General features: G+C 39.2%; 1 protein-coding gene across 6 annotated transcripts in view; it reads left to right on the top strand.

Moving 5' to 3' along the window:
* The first annotated feature begins 10,158 nt into the window (after nt 1-10,158).
* The window catches only part of Akt3 (AKT serine/threonine kinase 3), a 235,279-nt gene continuing 221,964 nt past the window's right edge, over nt 10,159-23,473 (top strand). For 4 of the 6 annotated variants that reach the window (XR_013104487.1, XR_004608447.2, XM_076914570.1 and 1 more), the window contains exons 1-2: nt 10,160-10,314; nt 19,368-19,603. Coding sequence is in view for 2 of the 6 variants with exons in the window: in XM_076914570.1 (XP_076770685.1) it covers nt 19,558-19,603 (46 nt within the window). In the remaining 4 variants the exon portion in view is untranslated. Of the gene's footprint in view, nt 10,315-19,367; nt 19,604-23,473 lie in introns of all 6 variants that reach the window. The other 2 variants (XM_076914571.1, XM_076914572.1) reach the window with 1 other exon arrangement.

The raw sequence follows: 23,473 nt of genomic DNA, 5'->3' as shown, positions 1-23,473 counted from the left end.
TTTGTCTAGTAACGAAATGCCAACTGAAATTTTTTTGATATTTTGAATATTTTATTTCATTTTCTAATATTATACTAAATGTGATTTGAGGACATATTGAAGATTCTTACAAAAATAAGCATGTTTCTGCAACTAGATTTTCTTCTATCATAAGCAAGCCTTGCCAGAATGTTTGTATCTTTCTGCAGTGTCAGCATTTATTAATTAAGAACACATTGGAAAGCTACCCCAGTTTCACTGGCTTTCTTCACTTGAGTATCTTGGCTTTGGTTAATAGTCTTGACCATGGCACCTTCCAGTTTTACATTTCTCTTCATCCCTAATTACTAATCTCTGTAACAATCCGATCATAAGGCACAGGCAACACAAAAGCTGAGAAAGGGACAAGAATGTCCATTGGATTGAAACAGACATATCCAGAACTTGGGTGGAGAGCACATGCAAATGTCTGGTCACTTCATACCCAACATGAGATCTATCTAGGACAGAGCTACCTAGGTGGGGTCAGGCTGGCTTGCAGTTTCAAACTGAACAGTGTACAGCAATGGAATTGGATTGAGCTAAAGCCAGGGTCAGAATCCTAAGTTCCGTGACTGGAGATCTTGTAACATGCACACTTGGAGGTTTGGCAAATGGCATGCCGATGTGTGATATGGGTCATGTTTCTAGGCATTCTTCCTTTTCAGTCTCACGTGAGGAGATTCTATTGTTCATTGCTCTGGTATACTTGATACACACATGCAAGCTGTTTCTGATATGGTTTGATTACTCCATGTGTCCAAGCACTATTCACATGACTAGAACTAAGTGGCATGTTTAAAATTAACATAATAATATCAGTTTGTGCCTTATGATTATGTTATGCAGCTGGTGGCTGTTCTTTGTAAGTTCTATATGCCCAACTTCTTGGGGCACCACTTTCTCAGACAAGTTACCAAGTCGTTCTGTGTTAGCATTTGTACTAACACCAGGTATTTGTTTTTTTAAACTCCGGACAAGGTACAAGCCTGAGAGCTGATGCTCTCTACAACACGGAGTGCCATGAGTAAAGAGAGCTAACTAGTATTTGTTTAATAAAATAGCACAGAATCAATTATTGAAAAAATAAATATAATAATGAGGTTGGAGTATATTTGAAATGTTCCATTTGATTCTGTGCATATTTTAATTAATAGAAGTTTTTAATTTTTTTTTTAAGTGAATGAGGGAACTCTCTGGAACAAGACTGTATTTAGTTGAGATAATTGAAGAGTTTGGGTAACTACCCAAGTGAAGGTTGGACATTTACTGCTATTATTTCTCTGCAGTTGCTGCATAGTTCAGTCGACATAGAGCAGACTCTGTAGAAACCAGAGATGCACATCATCTGAGGAAGATAAAATCCTGTATTAGAGCAAGGCTCTGGGATGGCACTATGTACATATTTACGGCACACAACGATTCCACTGCATTGCCAGCAATGATTACTATGTGTGTTTGTTGCTTTGGAATTAGAACATGAATTCTAGTTGGAAACTCCATAAGCAGTTATTTAATTGCAGCTACTAACTTTCTGTGAACCAAGTATCTTGAACTGTATAAAAGAGTGTTTAACTTGGTAACAGATTTAGCTAAGAAAGAGAATGAAAATATAAATAAAAATTCATTTATACTTTTAGTAACAAACCAGGAAAAATAGAAAGTGGAAACTTCCCATAGCGATTTAAGCATCACACTTTCATATAACCCCTTAAGAGTGTTTTATAGTTAGAGGAAAGGGCAAAAAGACAACTCGGATTGGTAACTACTGCAACAGACTCTTCTATTAACTCATAGTTCATGCTGCTACAGCTAAGTCTTACCAACTGGGTGGCTTAGCCAACAGAACTTTATTTTTCACAGTTCAGACGACTGTGAATTCCAAAATCAACCCCACAGCTCACGTAGTGACTGGGAAGGGCTCACCTCCCTTAGCCAGAGAGGACACAAGCTCGTGTCCCTTGTTCTTTTATTTGTTTGATTTGGTTTAGCAGTTTTGAGTCAGTATCTTGATATCTTCTAGGCTGGCATTGACTGGTGATCTTCCTACCTCAGCCTCCTGAGTGCTGGGGTCACCCGTATGTACCACTATGTTGAGTGTGGTGGTCCTTCTTAGGAGGGCATCAGTCAATTCAGGAGGGGCTCACTCATGATCTTGTTACCTTCTGAAGGCATCATAAAGCTGTTGCATTTGGGTTAAAATTCTAACCCTAATGGCAAAAAAATTGGGGGAGGGCAAAAAACTTCAGTCCATTAAATATCACTTCCATGTCTGTGTTAATTACTTTCTTGTTGATGTGACCAAATACCCAGCAAAAACATCTTAAAGAGAGGTATTCGTTTGACTCCCAGTTTGAGGGTACAGTCCATTGCAGTGGACAAGTCATGATAACATGAGCTGGGGGGGCCATGGTCCCATGTGTTCAGGAAGCAGAAAGAGAGAAGGGCAGCCTTGAGCATATGGAGAGGATGGGGAGGGAAATGGGGAGAGAGGGAGGGAGGAAGATGAATGATGGCGCTGTGTTTGCTTTGTCTTTTCATAGCACATGAAATGGTGCTGTCCAACTCAGTCTAGGAACTTCCTCACAAGCATGCCCCCCAGATCCTATGAACAACCAGTCTTCACCATCACAAGTCAGCCTCTTGTCAATCTGACACCAAAACACATACTTTTAAGTCATCTCTCTACCTCTTGACCTCATGGGCTCATGGCTATCTCATGATATAAAATGCATTCAGTCCAACTTCAAAAGTCCTCATAGTCTTTAATAGTTCAAACATCTATCAAATGTGCAAAAGCAGTTTCTCTTCTGAGACAATTTCTTTATTGTGAGTCCTTACATTAAAAAAGAAGTTGTTGCGGCCCGAGCTACCCCACGCTTGGGGGCCAAAATGTACTTCCAATACATAATAATATAAAGGAAACCTTCTCATTCCAAAAGGCAGGGATGGATTAGCAAGCAGATATTGGACTAAATCAATGCCAAAACATAACAGAGAAAATACCATTTCTTAGAGCTCCATGCTTAGCATCTGAGAATTATGGCTTCACCTGGACTCCAAAGGGCTTGAATATCCCCTACAGTCTGTCTTTGCTTCCTGTAACAAAAAGCCTCTCTCTTGGTTCCTAACTCCTGGCATCATCAGCATCCTAGGGTCTCCACTGCAACTCAGACTTGCTTCACAGCTTCACACAGTGGCTGCCAATCAGTACTAACCATCACAACTTCTACATTATCACCTTGGGAATTCTTTACTGATCACTCACGATCTTTACTTGTTACTCCTTTGACTTACAATGCCTGCTCTTTCCCCAGTGTTTTTCTTGTTGAGCCATCCTCCTTCCATGGCCTGTCTTAAGTGATTTCTTACTAGTACAATGCCAGTGGGAGTGATTTGCACAACACTTTGCAAATCTCTTTGAGCTATCTTCTATGTTTCCCAAAACTACTTTCTGAGCTCAATGTTTTTATTATGTATTGAACATGTCAGAGTTCTATTATGAAAGAAACTCAGGACATAAATTCTTAGTGGAGACTTGCATGTCATTCAGGACTTTAAAAGAGTGAGTAATGTAGTTTGTTTTGTGAACCTGGAGATTTTTTGTCTGTGGCAGCAGGTATTATATCAATCTGAATATGCTCACATCTATAGTAAAAGAGTTTTAGCTTGTCAACCACTCACTATTTGGGGTATTTTCTTTTTTAAAACTTTAAGTCACATAAGTTATTAAAGCAATAGCAACTGCCATTTTCAAAATGAGGACATTACATTCTAGAAAAATTAAGCTAGTTATCTGAGATAACACAGAGTATGTAGGGGAAGGGTTTGGACTCAAATTTACAAATTCCAAAGCACCTATGTTCTTCTCAATACACTCTGTGCATCTTCACAAGAAAACACTATATAAACTATATAGTGTATGCAGATCTGTTTGTCCTTTTATTTCTTCAGTCATTGGTCAGTATTTCATGTTTTGTGCCATGGCATTTCATAGGAAACATTCACTTTTTTATTCAAACAGAGAAACAATCACTTGTTTGTTTAGTTTGCTTTGTTACATGATATTCTGGTCTCGTCCCACTCCTCAGTTTATATATTGAAATTCTAACCCCCACAGTGATTGTATCTACAGTTGAGATCTTTAAAGGTTATTAAACCCTAAGGTAGGAGCCCTCAAGAATGGTATTGGGCCGTTACAAAGGAGGCCCAAAATCTACAGAATGAGAGAAAAATCTTTGTCAGCTATGTATACAATAGGGGATTAATATCTAGGTCAGATAAAGAACTCAAAAAATGAAACTGTAACCAAATTATCCAATCATCTGCATCCTAAATATACAGATGACTTGAATAGAGAGCTTTCAAAGAAGTATAAATGACCCATAAGTGTATGAAAACTGCTTAACACCCTTTGCCATCGGGAAAATGCAATTGAGATTCATTTCTCCTTGGTCAGAATGGCTATCATCAAGCAAGCAAGCAAGCAAGCAGAGGCTAGAGAGATGGCTCAGAGGGTTAACAAAGAGCACATGCTGGGTAAGTACAGGAGCCTAAATTCAACCTCAGCTGCTGGCTGAGGTCTTATGTGTCTCTTACTGTAGCAGTAGTGGGGGTGAAGACATGGAAACTGCTGGCAGCAAGTTCAGTGACAGCCCATCTTAAGGGAATATGGTGGAGCTTGGGCATACCGCCCCCTCCAAAAAACAAAAACAAACAAACAAACAAACAAAAAACCCAACCTACTACCAATGCTGGTGAGGATGAAGTGGGCAAATATACACAGAAATTTGTATGGCAGTTCCTCAAGACACTAAAAATAGAACCACTGTATGGCCTAGCCTTATCACTCCTGACTGTATGCCATAGAAATACCTGTACCTACGTTTATTGCACCATTTTTCACATTTCCCAAGACATGGAATGTCCCTAGTTTTCCATTAGTGAATGAATGAATGAAAGAAAATGTAGTGTGTATATATACAATGGAGTTTTATTCAACTATAAAGAATAAACATATCAGTTGTAGGAAAATGGGTGTAACCAGAACTCATTGTATTAAGGGAAATAAATCAGACTCAAAAAATAAATGCTTCCTCTCCTACATGGGATCTAGATTCAAATGTGTGTGTGTGTATATATATATTTGCATATATATGATATGAAAGTGAAAGGAGATTCTTAGGAGAGTATCAAACAAGAGCGGGCAATGGGGGAATGACAATGGACAAAGTACCTGAGATGCATATATGAAGCTTTAGTGAAAGCCACTATTTTGTCTGTTCATTCAAACAACACCCCAAGCAGCTTTGTGATGGTGAATTTATAGTAGCTGATTTACTACTGAAGGGACAGCAGTAAAGAGCAACGCTTGAAATGAAATAACCTTAAGAAAATGCCATTTCTGTGAAAAACTTGCATTTCAATTAAAAAAAACAAACCTGACAAGCTCAAGAATTTAAATGAGGAATACCCACTTAGATCGAATGACAGACCACTGAAGGTGGACTGAGTGTGGTCTCAGGAGAGGCCCAGGAATAAGTGATCCCTCACTCCTTTAACACCTTAGGGCACAGCAAGGCATTAGGAAGCAGGAACTGGGCCCACATCAGACACCAATCTCCAAATTTAATCACCTTGTTCTTCAAGGTCTTTAGAAGGACAAGATGTTTTTGTTATTTTATAAGTTATTGTGTTATTTATGGCAGCAGCCTGAGGACTAAATAAACCTGATACCTTGAAATTTCGAATACCCTTTTAGCTGAAGGTAGTCCCAAGAAAAGGTGGAAATACTGAAAGAAGTATCTCTCACCATTAAGCTTGCTCTTCCGCAGCAATGAGTATTTTCCTTACAGTGGATACTCTCTACTTAAGACTGTTCTGCCAGTAAAAAATGAGAGCTTTCTCTCCCAAATCAGGAGATACTCCATGAATGGCCATGCTGCTGTGCCCAATGCTGCTGGGACGCTGTGACGAGAAAGTCCAGCATGTAAACACTGAGCACCAGCCGGAACTGGCAGCTTCGCCAGATTCAGAACAGCTCCTTGGAAGAGAAAGAACAACAACATATGAATGCAGTTCTGGTTAATAATCTGGTAGTAAAAGGCTTTATTATAGGAATTTATGAAACTACAAAGCTCAAAAGCAAAACCAAGGCAGAAATAAAAGTGTGCAATTTTTCACAATTATGGCCTATAATGTATGACCTTGTTTATGTAATACTTTAAAACTTAAATTTCTAAGATTTGATATAATTCAATGAGACTAGTAGTATTTTAATACAGTTTGGCCTATAAGTTTAGTTCTTATCAATTGGCTGATGTTAAAATTACAAGCAAATGAAAATCTCATAGATAAAATTCAGCAAACCACAAACATTTAAGAGCTAGGGCTGGACATGGTGGTGCAGGACTGCAATCCCAGCTCTCACTGTGGCTGAGTCAGGATGATCAAAAGTTCATGACATAACTGAACTGCAGAGCAATTTAAAGCCAGGTTAGGCATTTTATGAAACTCCTCTCTTCCCTGAACCCCAAATTCATAGTGGGGAGGGGGAAGAGATGTGTGTGTGTGTGAGAGAGAGAAAGTGAGAGAGAGAAAGGGGGAAAGGGAGAGAGAGAGGGGGGAGAGAGAGGAGAAAGAGAGAGAGAGAGAGAGAGAGAGAGAGAGAGAATGAACGAATATGGTACGTATGAGCAAGCCTAAGTGTGCTCAAGGACACAGTTTAGGGTAGAGCGCCTGTCTACCCTGCACAAGGCTCGGATTCATCCTTCCTACTCAGCACTGGTGGTGGTAGTAGTGAGGAGCTTGACATTATTTATAGCTCTGCTATTATAAAGACTATTTTATTTTAAAAATATTTACTCATGTGTCTGTGTGTCTGTGTCTGTGGAGCTGGAGTTGCAGCCATGTGAGCTGCCTGACACTGGTGTGGGGACGACACTGAGGTCTTCTTGAATAGTGGCGAAGTGCTCTTAACCACCAAGCCAACTCTCCAGCACTATTTTCTTAAAACAAACAAACAAACAAACCAACAAACCCAACTATATGTCTTGAGCTAGTATAAAGTATCTGACACATTTTTATGTTTTATATACCATGACACCTGAAACCCCATCATTCTGGCAACAGTTAACTTTAGAGGTCTGATAATTGTAGGATGTCTAGTTTTTGGAGAATTGAGCAGAATTAGGACCTACTCCTGCTCGCTCACAACTTTTAGGAACTGTGGAGGAAGGAGAAAAGCAGTGACGGAAGACTTAGACTTTTCTGTTTCCGTTTGTTTTGGTTTAGCTGGGGGTTTGACTTCACTTATAGCTTGCCAAGTACCTTGCCACTGAGAAAGTTTTGTTTTAGAAATGGCCACAAAAAACCATGTTTCACTTACAGATGTGGAACATAAAATGAAACACCTCCACTAACCCGCTTTTCACTTATTGGACTCCCAATTCCTGACTACACATTAGGCAAGCATTTTATAAGAAAAAAAATGTGGTCTTTAGATGGATTACAGGGACTCAGTCCTCCCTCAGATACTTTTTTTTGATAAACATTATTAAATAATGTTAATGACAGGTCTTTACTGTAAGCAACCTTTAATATTTACTTTTCCTTTAAATGGATATACTATTAGAAACAAGGCTGATTTGACTGACAATCCTTTGATTGACAGCTGTCAAACTTTCCCAGTGCCTGGGAGAGGGGAGGCAGGTGGGCCACTGAGCTGTCAATGCAGTGGTCCTTTTGGCACCTAGCCAGATAAGAGCCTGCCTGCCTTGATCACTGCAAGGACCTCTTGAGGAGACTATACTCTGGTTGCAGAGAAACTGAAAGTGAAGTCCATGATTCCTGCTTTACAGGTCTTTCCCCAGTCAACAGTTCTTTCAGAGATAACCTGTACCAGCCTTGGAAAGCAGTACTCCAGGCAAGACAAACCTTGGTGAACTCTGTTTTGGCGTGCTGGGGATTGATTGATCCTGAAACCTTGTGGACCCTAGGCAAGTATTTATCACTGAGCTACATCATTCTTAAGGGGTATTCTCAGGCAAATGGTACTGTCAGCATCTCTTTCTTAAAAATAAAAAGACTTGGCACAAAGTAGCATAGAATAAGTATTGAATTAATGAAAGAATAAGTCAATGGGTAAGTCTGAGAATTACATAGAATTTGACAAGAAAGGATTCCTCTACGCAGCCCAAACTGGTCAGTGTGAGATTGGGCCCTTAGACTTATGAATGGTGGAACTGGAAGCTGTGTTGTGATTATTACAACACAATCATTTCCCCACCCTCACCTCCTAGTGCAATTAGGGTGTTTTGGAGTCATTAGGCCCAATGAAGGATTTCTCAAATACTCCTTTAATGCTTTTCTGGGATGTTTATAATGGATACAGTGGGCAGAAGTGGTAACAGGAAGAGGAAAAGGCAGCTCCAGCCATAAGAAGCCATGGCAAGCAGCAGCCAAATAGTGGGGACAAAAGGGGATGGTCATGGCAGTTAGACCATACAGACTGCAGGACTGTCACAAGGCACCAACCCCAACAGCCTAAGGGTTATAATCATAGCTCGTGTTCATTGCTGCCAAATTATTCAGAGGGCCAACTGTTGCACTTCAAGACTTATATAGGACACTGGCCATCACAGCCAGAGTAGTAAGTCTTACCCAAGTTCTTAGAACTGTTGGATTCTGGTTTTTAAGATTTGGTAACGTAAACTCTAGTTTTCTGGTTGGAGATATATAAACCTCTGAAGTCTGTCGCCCAGCCTTAGCAACTGGAGGAGGACCCATGTCTTTCTTCCATTAGACCTCCATCACTACCAGTGATTTCCATCTCGATGGATACTATTCAGCTTAGTGGTAACTGTGCAGCACACACAGACATGATGCACTATATAATGTAAAACAATAGAGTTGGAGAAGAGAAAGAGGCACGTGACAGGAGAAATGCTACAGGAAGAAGCCCTAAGCAGACTCTTGCAATGGGAGAAAATAACGGGTTCTTCCCAAAGACTAGAGCCCCCAGGATTAATATTGGTTTGCCAGGTGTTTCCAGAAGCCATGAACCGGGCTCAGAAAAAGTAAACTTTTATGACTTCCTGAGGTGTGAGGCGTGGTAAGAAAAGGGGCATTTTCTAGAACCCAGTCTCTGCTGTACTTACTCCCTGAGCCATGAACTTCAAAAGCAACGCCTTCTTAGTGTCCTCAAGTCCATGAAACCGACATCCCTCACAAGGAGGTGATTCTGAGGGACGCGGGAAGCCACTGCAACCTCAAGCCCATGTGGGGACTGGCTCCTGGACTGGACGGCGACTTCTCCAGGGACAGCCAGATACCTGGCTCGCACTGCCCCTGGGTCCGCCTCGCCCAGGTGAATGTGAGAACGAGTTTCCTCGCACTGAGCCCGCATCCCCGCGGCGTCACGGTGCGGTGGGTGTGCGGGGAAATCCGGGCCTCGCCTCGGGTGCCTCGTCGCGGGCCCCGCGGCCCGGGGAAGCCCAGAACTTCCCGGCGGGAACGCTGGCCCCGCGGCGCGGGCTGCTGGGGAAGGTGTTCTCGCGAGAGGAAGCCGAGGGGCGCGGGTCGCCGCGGGTCTGCGGGGCGCGGGGCAACCTAGGGGCGAGCGCCCGGCTGGGGCGAGGAGCTGAGGCGGCGAGCCAGGCCGGGGCGCGGGGAAGCCGCTCCCGCCAGTCGCGGAGAGCCAGCCCCTGACGTCAGGAGTTTTCCTCAAAGTCAACAACAAGCCCCGCAGCGGCGGCAAGAAGCTTCGGCGGCGGCCCCCGGAGGGAGGAAGGAGGGGGCGGGGAGGCGGCTGCCAGGTCCCTGAGGCAGAGGGAGGAGAGGCCGCAGTCCGGGGCTCCGGGGCTCCGCACGCTCGGCCCAGAGCCTCCGCCCCGCGGCCCGGCGGCTCGCCCCGGCCCCCCGCCTGAGCCGTGTTTTCTGGTGATGAATCGAATTTGTAGCCGACATCCGATTCCCAAGTAGAGTCTCCGCCTCCTCCTCCTCCCCGCGCCGCCGCCACCGCCCGCCCTCCTCCCTCCTCCCGCCGCCGCCGCCCGCTCCAGCGCCGCGGCCCGCCCGGCCGGCTCCCTCCCTCCCTCCCCTGCAGCCCTCCGTCTCCCCTCCCGCCGGTGGCACCGGGCTTCAGGGGACCACAGGCTCAGCGGGGTGGGGGGGAGGACAGGAGGGGAGGAGGAGGGAGGGGGACCCCCGAGTCGCCCCCTCTCCTCCCCCCGGCCCCCCCCAGCTCCATCCTCCGCCACCGCCGGAGCAGCTGCGGGGCCGCCGCCGCCTTTGCAGGTAACAGCCACCGCCCCCAGCTCTCGCCCCCCTCCCCGGCTCGCCCGCACTCCCCGAGGGCCCCGCGGCTCCCTCCCTGCCTCCCTCGGGCGGGGGCGTTGGCGGCGCGGGTGGGTGAGGCGGGGGCGTCTGGGTGTCACCGCGGCCGCCGGGGGCGTGGGCGGGGGGCTGGGGTCTCCCTCCTGAAGCTTTGGGGCCGTGGGTGTGGAGGTGGAGGCCGGGGGATGCCCCGCGTGGGTGACACCGACACCCCCTCGCTTTTGGGGGTGGGGGAGCGGCGGCGGTGCGCGCGGGCGGCCAGGGAGGGGGTGTTCCTGGCCTAGCGGTACCGGGAGCTGTGCGTCTGGGTCGCCCGGCCCGGCGCCTTCGGGCTCTGCTCAGCTCGAGCCGGGTCCCTTCGCCCCGACTTGGTCGGCCGCGCGGAATGGGAAGGGGGCGGCGGGCCGGGGCGGGGGGCGGCGGCGAGGTTACGTAACGCGAGCGGCCGGTGGCGAGTCGGTGTTTGGGTTGGGGGGGAGGGGCCGTCTGCGCCTGTGGCGGGAGTGCGGGCGAGGATGCACCGGTGTCCCCGGGGTCTCCTTCCCTAGCCAGCTACCCACCCCACCCCACCCCACCGCACCCCGCCGGCGCCCGGGAGAGGTCGGTGCTGATGGGGTGCGGGTGTGCGTGTGCGAGGTGGGTAACGTGCGAGTCTGTGTTTTTAATAGTAGTGGGGTTTTGATCCGCTAGGGAGTTGTGTGCTAAGAATAGAAATGTGCGGAAGATGCTGGGTTTGGCTGATCTACTGATGCTGTCGCTGCTGGCGGCGGCGGCAGCGGCAGCGACGGCGGCTCAGGCTGCAAGTAAACAAACCAGCTTCTTCCCTGTCCACCACCTCCGCCTCCTGCGCATCGGTCTGCATCAGCCATGATGCTAGTGAGGCCCCTTGGAAGCCCCAAGTTGAAGCTTAAGCTGGTGGCATCCAAAGTCCTGATGCTGAGTCGGGGTCGCCCCTTGTTTGGAATTTTATGAGAATCTACACTTTTAGGTTAGAGATACCTGAATCTCTTTAGGGCCAGGTGTTTTTTGTTTGTTTGTTTTTTGTTTTTTTCACAGTAGTAGTGTTTACTGTTTAATCTTTAGAAAACAAAAAATGCTTGCCCATAAGTCAAAGCTTGGATTCTCTCACATGTCTTCATCAAAATAATGTTATGAAAATAAAATTCATTTCACAAGTGTAGTATATTTTGATTTAAAGCATTGATGGATTGCAATTGATAGAATTTATCGATAGAAATTCAACAATAAAACCTGTGTATCTATATAGATTAAATTATGTTATTAATAGAATCAACACACTTTTAGTGCGTTCTGAAAAGGATATAGAACAAGGACTTCGTATGTAATAAGTTGACAGTTGTCCCAAATCTTTAATTTAGACATGTGTTCTGTATTTGGTAAAGCAAAGTCATTTTTTGTTAGAACTGTAAATTTCCAGGCAGTCACTGAATGTTGTTTATGGTAGGAACTCATTCATTATATTAAGTTCTATTTGCATGTAGGAAAAAGTTGGAAAAGCCAAAAGTAGAAGAGTCTAGTAAAGATGGTTTAGGGCTTGAAGATGGATCTGAATATTCCAGAAGATAGGATGTCTGAAACATATGTTTTTAAAAAAAGTATCTTCATAAATTGTTAGTTTTCTAGAATGTATTACCAGATACACAGTTAAATTCAAGATGCAGTTCAAGACTGAATTTTGTTCATTTTGTTACTATAAAATATTGATTCAGTTTTAAAGATAACTTTTTAAAAACCAGAGATGATCCCGGTATCTATAGCTTGAAGTTCGAATTTAAAGTTAGGGAGAGCATATTTTATTGTAATGTTTGTGTTCTGTACATTCGTAGTAGCATAAAGATACCTAATCCAAAGTAATACTACAAACAATGCGGTAATGTTATTCACATTCACCTTGTCCCACAGCCGTCTTCTGTAGTGGGGAATGTGAATAGTTTTCAACTTAAAATTATTTTTTTCTTTAATCTTGACATTGTTAGTTTTGCATTCTCTATGGAACAATACTTGAATATTCTTTGGACTTTCTATTTTTTTTGTAATTGTATTTATCATGATTTTGGAATAGAGGGTCTCCCTCTGTAGTTTAAGCTGCCATGAAACCCACTCTGTAGCCTAGGTTGGCCTGCTAGGGATTTTCGTGCCCAGCCTCCTGAGTGCTGGGATCACAGGTGTTTGCCACCAATACGGGCTAGTTTATGTGATTTTTCACCTAAAATATTTTAAAGAAAGTTTCATTCACGAAATAAATATTAAGAGGAGGAGTCTGCTTTGGAGGAGTAAGGTTTTTGGCACTTCATTCAGAAGATGACTGCCTTAAAGTTTGTTTTATAGAATCACTGTACATTTTAAGTCTTTTGGCTAAACCTCTGGGACAAATGTTAGCATGGATTTAAACAGTGTGGGGGTTTAGAAGTTTTAAACTCCAGGTTTTGATTTTAACATGGAAGTTTCTAAATGCTTAGGCTTCTTTCTAAAGAGGAATTTGTTTCATACATTGTTGTAAAAGTTTAGCTTTTATTTAAACTTTGAATCTTTTCACAAAGTGATAACTAGTTATAATTTACTTTGTAGTACCCCATTAGTTCAAGAATTTGTCCCTGGAATGATGATTCTTATTCTTGTTAATGTGTTAATTGGATCAGAATCATGATTTGGTAAGAGCTTGGCTTTATAGTGATTATGTTCATGGCAATAAAAAGCAAACCATTTGGGATCATTTTAGATGTGTACAATAAAATGCAAGACAAAAATACTTTGGTTTATTTTGTAGTTTGACTTGCATTTTCAAGTTACTCTGAATTAATAATGCAAATATTCTTTATGGAAGGTTTGTGCTTAAATCTTTGAGTAATTTACAAGTTGATGCTGAGCTCCAGATTTCAGCATGTGCATCTGTATTCTCAATCTTGTTTCAGTGCAGCATGCGATTGCAAAGGAAGGCTAATATTAACAGATGTGTTATTATAGTCTTTAACATCTGATACTTAGATTCAATTTCCAACTGAATTCTAGCTATGTGCCACACCTTGCTATATGTGGTTTACTTCAGGAAAATCTTGCTGCAATTTTGAAAGTGAATTTCATATGAGAAAGCACTTTAATACAGCACAAAAATTGTTTCATTTATACTTTCCTATTCAATATACATATGTGTATATATATTCCAAGTTTATAATTTCAAATACATAAACATATATTAGATATATAGTATAATATATGCTATTATATAGTATACATTATACTGTATTTTGTAATCTATAAGTTCCACAGAATCAAGTTAATATAGTTTTAAAAGCTACATTGATTAAACTAACACCTCTTTCATTTTAGTTGTTTCAAATGCCAAAATATGTCAACTGTTTACATATCCAATAAGAGTTAAATTTATTTCTTCAATAAGGAAATCTTCAAATAGTAGTTGATGAATAAATTAGCATATATTTTTTGACTTATAAATATGCTTTTAATTCTTAAAAACTATTTAAATATATTTAAAGATTTATTGCCAACTTTAGGAATTTTATATTTCTAAATAGGTATTTTTGCTTGTATTTCTGAAGGGAAAATAAGAAGGTTTGCTAGAAGAAAACAGAAAATTTTCAGATTAAAAAAAAGCCTCTGACTATATTTGTCTGGGGGATTTGGCAGAAAGGAAGGTAGAATTTAGCCAATAATGGAGTTTAGCCCAGATTTGGTCTGAGTTGAGTGGCTACTTGTTGTTTTGTATTAAGTGTGTATTAGAATTTTAGGATAGGACTATACATAGTCACGATTGTCATCTATAATACCACTTCTATATGAAGTTGATTGTGGATTTCAATGTAAAGAATCTTAAAATTTATTGGCTATGAAAGAACTATGAAGCATCTAATGCTGCATTCTCTTCACAGCTAAGGAAATTGAGGCAGAGTTTGCAACAGTTATGTAAGTTTTTTGGTCGCCAGGTACTCCTTTTAAAGGAAACTTTAAGATGAACTTTATTAGGGATTCTAATCCTGGGGCTGTGTTGAAGGAGGGAATCTGTCAGTAATTGTTGGCATTTAGTTTTTATGTGTGTGTATTGAACATTTCATTTTATAGTTTGAGAGGTACCTGAGGCAGATTTTGGAATTTTTTGTGTATATTGAATTAAATGGCCAGCTGAGCCAGTGTTCTGTAGTTCTCAGCCTCATATGAGGTTATGTAACATTTTACATTAGAAGTTAAGGGACTCCTTCATCAACAGCTTGTCTATTGGCTTATATGAAGCTGAGGATAAGCATTTCCCCAGTGTTTTAAATCAGAATATTAGACATATGACCTAGCACAAGATTTTTAATAATGGACATATTGGTTGAGATTGTTCATTGATGCTCTAAGAGAAGAAAAAGGGGGAAGTTCTTTGTGGTTTTTAGATATATTTTAAAGTGTGGTTTTTAGAAGTTAGCTAACTTTCACATTTGAAAGTTCTGATAGGGGCTGGAGAGATGGCTCAGTGGTTAAGAGCACTGACTGCTCTTCCAGAGGTCCTGAGTTAAATTCTCAGCAACCACATGGTGGCTCACAACCATCTGTAATGGGACCTGATGCCCTTTTCTGGTGTGTCTGAAGAGAGCAATGGTGTACTTATATATATAAAATAAACATCAATTTTTTTTTTTTAAAAAAGAAAGTTCTGATAGTTTGCCTAAAATTTCCAGGCTTTAGAAAAAAAAAATTGCCCAGGGTGTTATTACTGTGTTCTGAAGAGAGGCACTGTGAATAGGGTGACAACTCCTAGTAAGGACAGATTACCTCAGAAGTATTTGAGGTACAAGCTGTCTTCAATGTTGTTTCCACACCAATATGATCACTTTCCCACATATTCTTCTGAAAGCTTGATACAGCTTTGTGTATTTGTCATGGCATTTAAAGTCTTTGGGAGGGGGATTAAACCGGGGTCTTTTGTCATAACCTTCACAGCTCCCTGCTTTTATTTTGAGCCATGGTCTCACCAAGTGGCTGGGACTAACCTTGAACTTACCATACAGACTAGAAACCCTCCTGCTTCAGCCTCCAGACTAATGGGGATTACAGTCATATGCTACCATTCTGGCTTAGTTTTTCTTGCAATATACTTACTGAAATGTGAAACTACCATAGAACCTAAAGTAGTTTCTCCTGGTCATCATTTAGGTTTTAAAATATCAATTTTATTTGCATTAGTTTCCTTAATCCAGTTTTTCTATCATAAATAAAGTTAATAAAATTGTAGCATAGAACATTACAGCTAAAGAGGATCTATAATTTAAACTTATTTTGGATTTTAATTTAGAAGTAAACATATAGGAAGTCATGTTTAGTGGGTCATGTCTGTGATCCTAGCACTTGGGGAGTTGAGACAGGTTCAAGGACATTTCAGGATATCTAGATAGCTCTAGGATATTGTGGCCTACATGTCTCAGAGACCCTCCACCCCTGCTGAGATAATTAACATTTGACAGGTTTCATATTGTTTTGAGTGATATTCTAAAACATGTTTGATATTTTATTATTGTTTTAAATTGTATGATTGGTTGCTGAAGTCTTTTGATAATTCTTTAAAGCATCAATAAGAAAATACTCACTTTTTTTCTTTTTCTTTCCATAATGAGTAATTTTGGGTAGCAATGAGGTTTCTTTTAGTTAGATTTAAAAATGGATAATCTCAACAAAAAGTGCTTTAAAATGTCAAGAAAAAATAGAGTAGTTTTAATGTAACCTAATCTTTACAGAAGACTGTGGAAGGCCATAGGGAACATGATTTAATATATGGGCATTTTAATTATTTAGATATAATACTTCCATAATATTTAAATTTAGTTTTGTTTTAAACATGGCATCATGCCATTCTTGCTGTTGACTTACTAAACTTGACTGCTTGGTTTATTCTTTATTATCTAAAGCTTTTACATTTTTGTTCATTCATCTACTTATTTATTAATTCTTTATTTGTTGAATTAAGTGCCAGACACAAATTGCTTTAATAATTTATGTTGTGATTTGATGAAATTAAATATGGGAAGTGTCTTGTACATTATAAAATGATATTCAAATGAAGTTATCACATTTTATAATAGTGTATCATGGATGAAAATATACTATTCAATTGACTATGAATTTTGTGTGTAACTTTTTTTTATAAGAATGATAACAATTAGATTATCTAGCACTGAAATATAAATAAGCCAAATTTTATGTTGACTCACTGGAGAGATCATATTTCTACAGAAATTACTGTAGAAGGAGGGTGAATCTTGCTTTACCATTAGAAACAGGTGACAACATGTTAGCTCATCTTGTGAACTGGTGTTTTTGTAACTGTTGGAGACTGAATGTAGAATGTATGTAGATGACTGAAACAGGAGCATTGCCACTTAGAAATCAGTGTGTGTACTGTGTAGGAGCCAATAGCATTGCTTTTATATATAAAAGACAACATTTACTGCTAATCTAATAATTACATTTTAAAGTTTTGTTTCAAGATGGTACTGTTTTAGCCATTAGATACAGTAACAATTTTTAAAGCTGAAAATGTGATTATGGATAGAATTTAGTAACTGTTTAAGATACAGTGGAATAAGACTACCTCTAATATTTAGGTTTAGTGACCTTGATAAAGTTTGTTTTAATTTAATGTACATTTAAAAAATACAATCCTAATATATAAGCATTGATTTCTCTCTCTCTCTCTCTCTCTCTCTCTCTCTCTCTCTCTCTCAGAATCTAGTTTTCAGAAATTGATCTATTATAAAATAAGATTAATTAATTTGGGTGGATGGATATGGTTCAATTTCAGGAAGAGTTACATTTTTTTTTTAGTGTTCTTCATAAGGATATTCCAGTATAATTTACTTTAATTGAAAATATCTCTTGGATCTATCTATTTATTATACCTTTACTCCCAAGAACGATACAGATTCTCTTTCCTTCAGCTTATATACTTTTATATGGAAGCAGGGTGAATCTTGCTTTACCATTAGAAACAGAGAGAGGGAAGGATGGAGGGAGAGAGTGAGAGAGGGAGAGAGGAAGAGGGACAGAGGGAGAGAGATACCAATCTTACTAGATGAGATGGAGCTCCTTTGTGAAAATATGCCAAAAAAGAAGAGCTCAGTGCATGACATTTTGCACTAGTCTTTTCCAGTACTTAATTTACAATTCCTTATGCACTATATGGAGTTAATACTTTGATTTTTCTAGTTCTATAATATGAAGTCATTTGGGTTCTTCAGGATATGATGTCAATCAAAATGAAATGATATTTTAATGCTATACTTTAGAGCTTTTATTTCTTCCTGTTTGTACTGTTTTTAATGTGAAGTGGGTATTATTTTAAATGATGTGATTGCTTACTCTGTCAGTATTCACTGTGGGAATTATTGGTACATTATCTCTTATTTTAGAATATTTGATGTTAGTAGAGATGTTTTATGGGAACAAAATTGTAAACATTTCCCAAACTTACTTGAACCAAGGACTTATTTTCTCTAACTTCTTTTAGTTCAACACTGTCGAACAATCATAATTTTTGGAAAGAGACCCACATTACAGTATTCCTCTTTATTCTGCAGCAACACGTCCCCATGATTATGATTTTGAGTAGTCCCGTCTCTGCCTTTATGTATTGTGCATGGCATATTTGCAGAGCCTGTAATAGGGTGGTCTTCTGTGGAGCCTTTGTTAGATTGTGTAGAGGATGTCTAGTTGTGGTCACTGATTGATAAGTGGGTAGGCTTTGCACATAATTTGTATTGGAAGAGGACTTGTAATCTAGTTCAGTACTATCTGTGAATTCAAGCTTTAATTTAATATTATGCACTATTTATGAAGGTCCAACTTCATAGAATATTACAGTTAGTCTAAGTACCTATTTTTTTTTTTCTGGTTACTTAAAATTTATGTTGTGTGTCACTTAACACTGGTGTATCTGGTCAATAGTTTTGCAAATGTGGAAGCACTTTCACAAAGGTTTGTGGCAACATTTCCCCTCTTAGATTGGTAGGGACAATAATAGTACAGTTCAATAAGTTTATTGCTGTGTATGTAAGGATGCCTTGAAGAAGTCTTTTTACTAAGTCAACATGTAAAGACGTAGGGGATAAATTTCTAGTTAATATCTTAGAAAACACTGTATTTCTTCTGAGCAGTTTTTGTCTGCCTTTTCGTTACAGACATTAATACTGAAACCTATCATGTTTTTGAATTTGCAGTTTTCCTAAAACATTTCACTCCAAAATTTTGACTCACCTTTCACAAATAGAGTTTTGAAATGAAGAGTGCCAATTTTGGAGTAAAGTAAGGCACTCTGAATTCAGATTTTGGCTCTACAGCTTGAAATCTAGCAATTACTTATTCTCTGTGATCTCCAATTTCTCAGTTCTGTGAAGTCAATAGTGCCCTAATAGAGTTGTAAAGATTATCAGAGAACGACAGAGGAACAGTTTTGGCATGTCTTTTCTACTTTCATATTCCCGTTGTTCCACTCTCTTTATCTACCTAAGAAAACAAATGACTTAATGTTGTATACTTAATATAATTTACCTAAAATATTTTTAGAACAAGTCAGATTATATAAATGTTAGTTTCTTACAACATTGTATTCTACATAAAATAAAGCAATTAAAACTACTTACAAATATTTTGACATAACCGGTTTTGAAATTAAAGGAATTTGGGCCACTCAATTTCCATTCTTCCCTTCATCTCAAGTACACAGTACAAAACATGCTTTTTGTATTTTTGTAGATCTGACAGTGATTTTTTTGGGACATTCAGTCTCTTAGGTTAAATGTTTCACTGTCATTTAACATCTGCCACAAGACCAGAGCAGTGTACTCATAGAGTTATTTAATAATCCCCCATGTTTGAAAAGTTAGACTTTACATATGGTCAGGCCAATTGAAGGCATTTACAAAGACTTAGTTGTTTGTTATTGCTATGTGAGTTCAAGAATGGAAAAAAAAAAAAGAAATTCTTTCTTCAATACTTCCTTCCAGGCTGAGTCATCACTAGAGAGTGGGAAGGGCAGCGGCGGCGGCAGCAGCAGCAGCAGCAGAAGAAGAAGAAGAAGAAGAGGAAGAAGAAGAGGAAGAAGAAGAAGAAGAAAAAGAAGAAAAGAATCCAATCCCTAAAACTGATCCTGCAAAGCACCATTTCTCCAAGTTGGGGGCTCAGAGGGGAGCCATCATGAGCGATGTTACCATTGTGAAAGAAGGTTGGGTTCAGAAGAGGGGTAAGTTAAGTGCTCAGCATAACTGGAAGCAGTATGGCTGGTGAACATGCTGAGCAGTGAGTGGGGTGCTGAGAGTTGCTCATTCCTCTGGTGCTGTTAGACAAGTGGGATGTGCTGTCTGATAGGACTGAAATAAGGTTTACCATGTATGTTAGGAATTTGCTTATTTAGGGATTTCCTTCTAATTCTTGATTTTTACAGTTTTAAATTGTGACATTAGATTTTTACATGCATACATATTAGTAATGTATTTTTCTGCAATGTCCTCAGATTCAATAGACTTTACAGAATTATTTAACATAGAAAAGAACTCATATCTATATATTAATATATTAATATTTAGATAAAAATACAGCATTGGGTCAGTTTGTTTGGTAGCATAAAGGCTTAATATAGTGAGGCGAGGGCTTACATTTAAACAGATTAAACAGACCCATAAATTTGGTAAATTAAAATTCTTATGTAAAAGTCCAAATGTGGACAGTGATTTTCTTTGTTTTATATTTTTTGTTTACATGATCTACTTTCACTATGTATTTCTTGTCCATTCTTTTTAGATAAAGGCATTTTTTTTTATTATTAAATAATTGCTGTAAAACTTAGTTTATAATGTGAGTGACCCCTTCCTTACTTAATCTATATGTTTATTAGAGATCTGGGTGTCTATATGGGTGGTGCCTAACATCATGTGATGCAGCAAACACTACGGTCCTGAATAGAACATTGCCATCACTCTAAAAAGTTCTTTCTATGTCGCTTTTAGGTCAGTGCTTCTCTTTCAACTTTGGCAATCACCTGATGTGTTGTTTGTTACTATAATTCAAAGATTTCAGTTCAATGGACTCATAAGACCTATAGTCTTTTGTGTCTGGTGTTTTCCTATTCACACTTCTCTGCTTTATACAGGTAGTTTATGTGAAAAGTAGAACTATAATTCTTCATTTGTTTATTGTTAACTAATTATTTTTTCGAAACAATCTCACTTTATACTCCAGTTGCAGTTAAATTACTATGTAGCTCAGGTAGTTCTTCAGCTTGATGATCCTCCTGTCTAGGTCTCTTGAGTACTTGGACTATAGGCATGTCTTACCACTCCTGGCTTTGTCTTTTTAATATTCGGTAGAAAGTTGGTTTGTCTCTGGATATTGTGAATAAAGTTTTTATGAACATTGAGTACATGCCTTCTTATGATATATTTCCATTTGTATTGGGTAATAACCTAGGATAAGATTACAAGTTACATGCTAAGTGCCTGTTTAAATTTATAAAACTGCCAATTTATTTTGTAAAGTGACTGACCATTTGTGTTCTTACATTTGTCTTTTACTTTATTCTCATGTATTTGGAAAGCATTTTCAGATTTTAGTGCTGTGTTTTTTGTTTTCTTTCTTATAGTTTATGTTACTTCTTTCATTTTTTTTGTAGAGGAGCAAAGGAGAGGAAATGGCAAGTCACTTAAACTTTTAAAAATTTCCTTTGTTAGTTCCTAATATCTGCTTTTGTAAGATCATTGTAAGACTCAAACGAGATAATGAATCTGGCTCTCTTTATATTCATGTTTGTCTAAGGCCTTAGGGTAGTTCTTGAGTCTCTAAAATTGCATCTTTTCTGAAGTACCATGATGAAAGGTTAGTATTTAGTTCATAAAATATATAATAGAAAACAAAGAAAATGGTACATAAAAAATTTTGTTGTTCCTACATTGGCCAGAGAAGGTCTTCCTCCCTCTCCCTTTCCCTCTCTCTCTCCCTCCCTCTCCCTCCCCGTCTCGACCTCCCCATGTATCTGTCTTTCTGTGTTTATGTTCATGCTTATTGAGAAATAATAGCCATCTGAACATAATGTGAGTAGTACTCAAATGTATGAAATGGAACGCAAAAATCCTTCTATACTTTACTCTTCAGCTGGTTCCTCTCTTTAGAGACAGTCATGGTAGACTTTATTTTTAATTCTTCTGTTGATCTGTATTCTAATTATGCATACAATATACAATAATTTATTTTTGGATAGCTGTTTTCACATAATCTAGTGTTTCTGTTATGAAAATGAAAAAAATAGCTTTGAAGATCAGTTCACCTTTTCCTCCTTTTTTGGAGGGGGGGGTTGGGTGGGTGGGGGAGTAGGGTTTGGCTTTCCGGCTTAAACTTTGATGTTAGACTATCACTTTTGAGAACTTTTATTTCTAGATTTGCTTTTTTGTAAACTATGTCGAATTCCCAATATTCCCTTCATGGATTGTGCCATCGATAATATTTATTGTATATTGTCAAGGCTTATAGTTAAACTTGTTGAATCTGAAAAGCAATGAGTAACATTATGATTATTTAATGCTAGTGATATGATAGTATCCTAAATATAAAAGAGATTTTTCACACATCAGTTCTCAATAGCATGTCTTCTATAGTTTGTATGATGATTGTTTTTCTTGAACTTCTTTTCTTTTTTTTTGATTTTCTTTTCTATTTTGACTTTTCAGACAAGGTCTGACTACATATTCTAGACAGAAGCTTGTGTTTCTCTTACCTCAGTCTTCCAAGTTTGGAATTGTAGATATTGGCCACAATGTGGCTTTCCCCTCAACATTTTGATGGCCATGTTTTCCCCATGCTGTTTGAAGGACATATGCCTTATTGATTGTTTAGCTTTTTATTCACAATGTTTGAAGTAGCAGTGCACTGTTTTCTGATATGATACCTACAAATACCATGGAATGTAATTCTCTATCAAGTTCCATGCTTTCTTGGATCTCATGTCATTATTCTTTTGTTTTGGACTCATTTTACACTTTCCTAGAGTGTCTCCTGAGCTGATCTTTGTTTTCAGGAGGGATGTGTATGTGTACTTGTCAGTGTGATACTTAAAACTGTCTTTTGACTTTACATTTCTTAGCTGTGTTTATAATTCACTTTTAAATTGCTTTCATTCAGAACTTTGAAAATTGCATTGTTTTGGTTTTAGTAACCAGTTTTACTGAGGAGAGTTTTAATGCTCAGGAGTTGTTTCTTTGTAGGAAACACACTTTTTTGTCTGAAACCTGTTAATGCTTCTGTATCTTTGGAATTAAGAAATTATAGGAGGATGAATTACAGTTTAATTTTGTTTACTGTGTTTAAAGTTTTAGTGGACAATTTGAATATGAAAGTTTAGGTTTGTCTTCCTTTCTTTTTTTTTAAATTGTATATTTTATTTATTTACATTTTAAATCTTATTCCCATTTTCCCGCCCTAGAACCTCTCTATCTCATTTCCCTCCTCCTTTTTGCTTTTATACCATTTTAATTAAATTCATGTATTAAGGTCAGTTCTAGGTTGAGAGATGCAAATAGTCAAGGAACAAGCAAGACAATAAACACAATTCTGTGACCACTCCCATGATCACTGTTTCTAAGGGCTTATCAGGATGACCAAAATATCTGAGCCAACTTTCCTATCCTAGCCCAAACTCATTTTCATGTCTGAAGCCCACTTCCTTGTTCTAGCTTAAAATTTAGATTCCTGTCTGAAATTACATCTTTGTTTGAGCCTAATATCTAGATTCCTGTCTGATATTATTTCTTTGTTGTAGCCTAATATTTAGATTCCTTCCTGAAATTACTTCTTTGTTCTAGTCTAATATCAAATTCCTACCTGAAGCCTACTTCATTGTCCTTGGCCAATGTTATATTTCTGCCAAGCAGCCCATTTCCTTGTCCTTGGCCCATGTCAGACTCTTGCCAAGCAGCACCAAAGGCTCTCCACCTCTCCCCTTTTTTATTTCATTAACAAGACTGAGCCTGTCTTAGGTAATTCTGATAGGAATGCCTTCCTTACCCATCATGGAATATGCATTATCATAATTTAAGAGTAAGGAGTCATCTCGAGTGTCATGCCA

This window comes from Arvicanthis niloticus, chromosome 16 (assembly GCF_011762505.2).
Source record: "Arvicanthis niloticus isolate mArvNil1 chromosome 16, mArvNil1.pat.X, whole genome shotgun sequence".
NCBI lineage: Eukaryota > Metazoa > Chordata > Mammalia > Rodentia > Muridae > Arvicanthis > Arvicanthis niloticus.
This window is presented reverse-complemented; position numbering and strand designations above follow the sequence as displayed.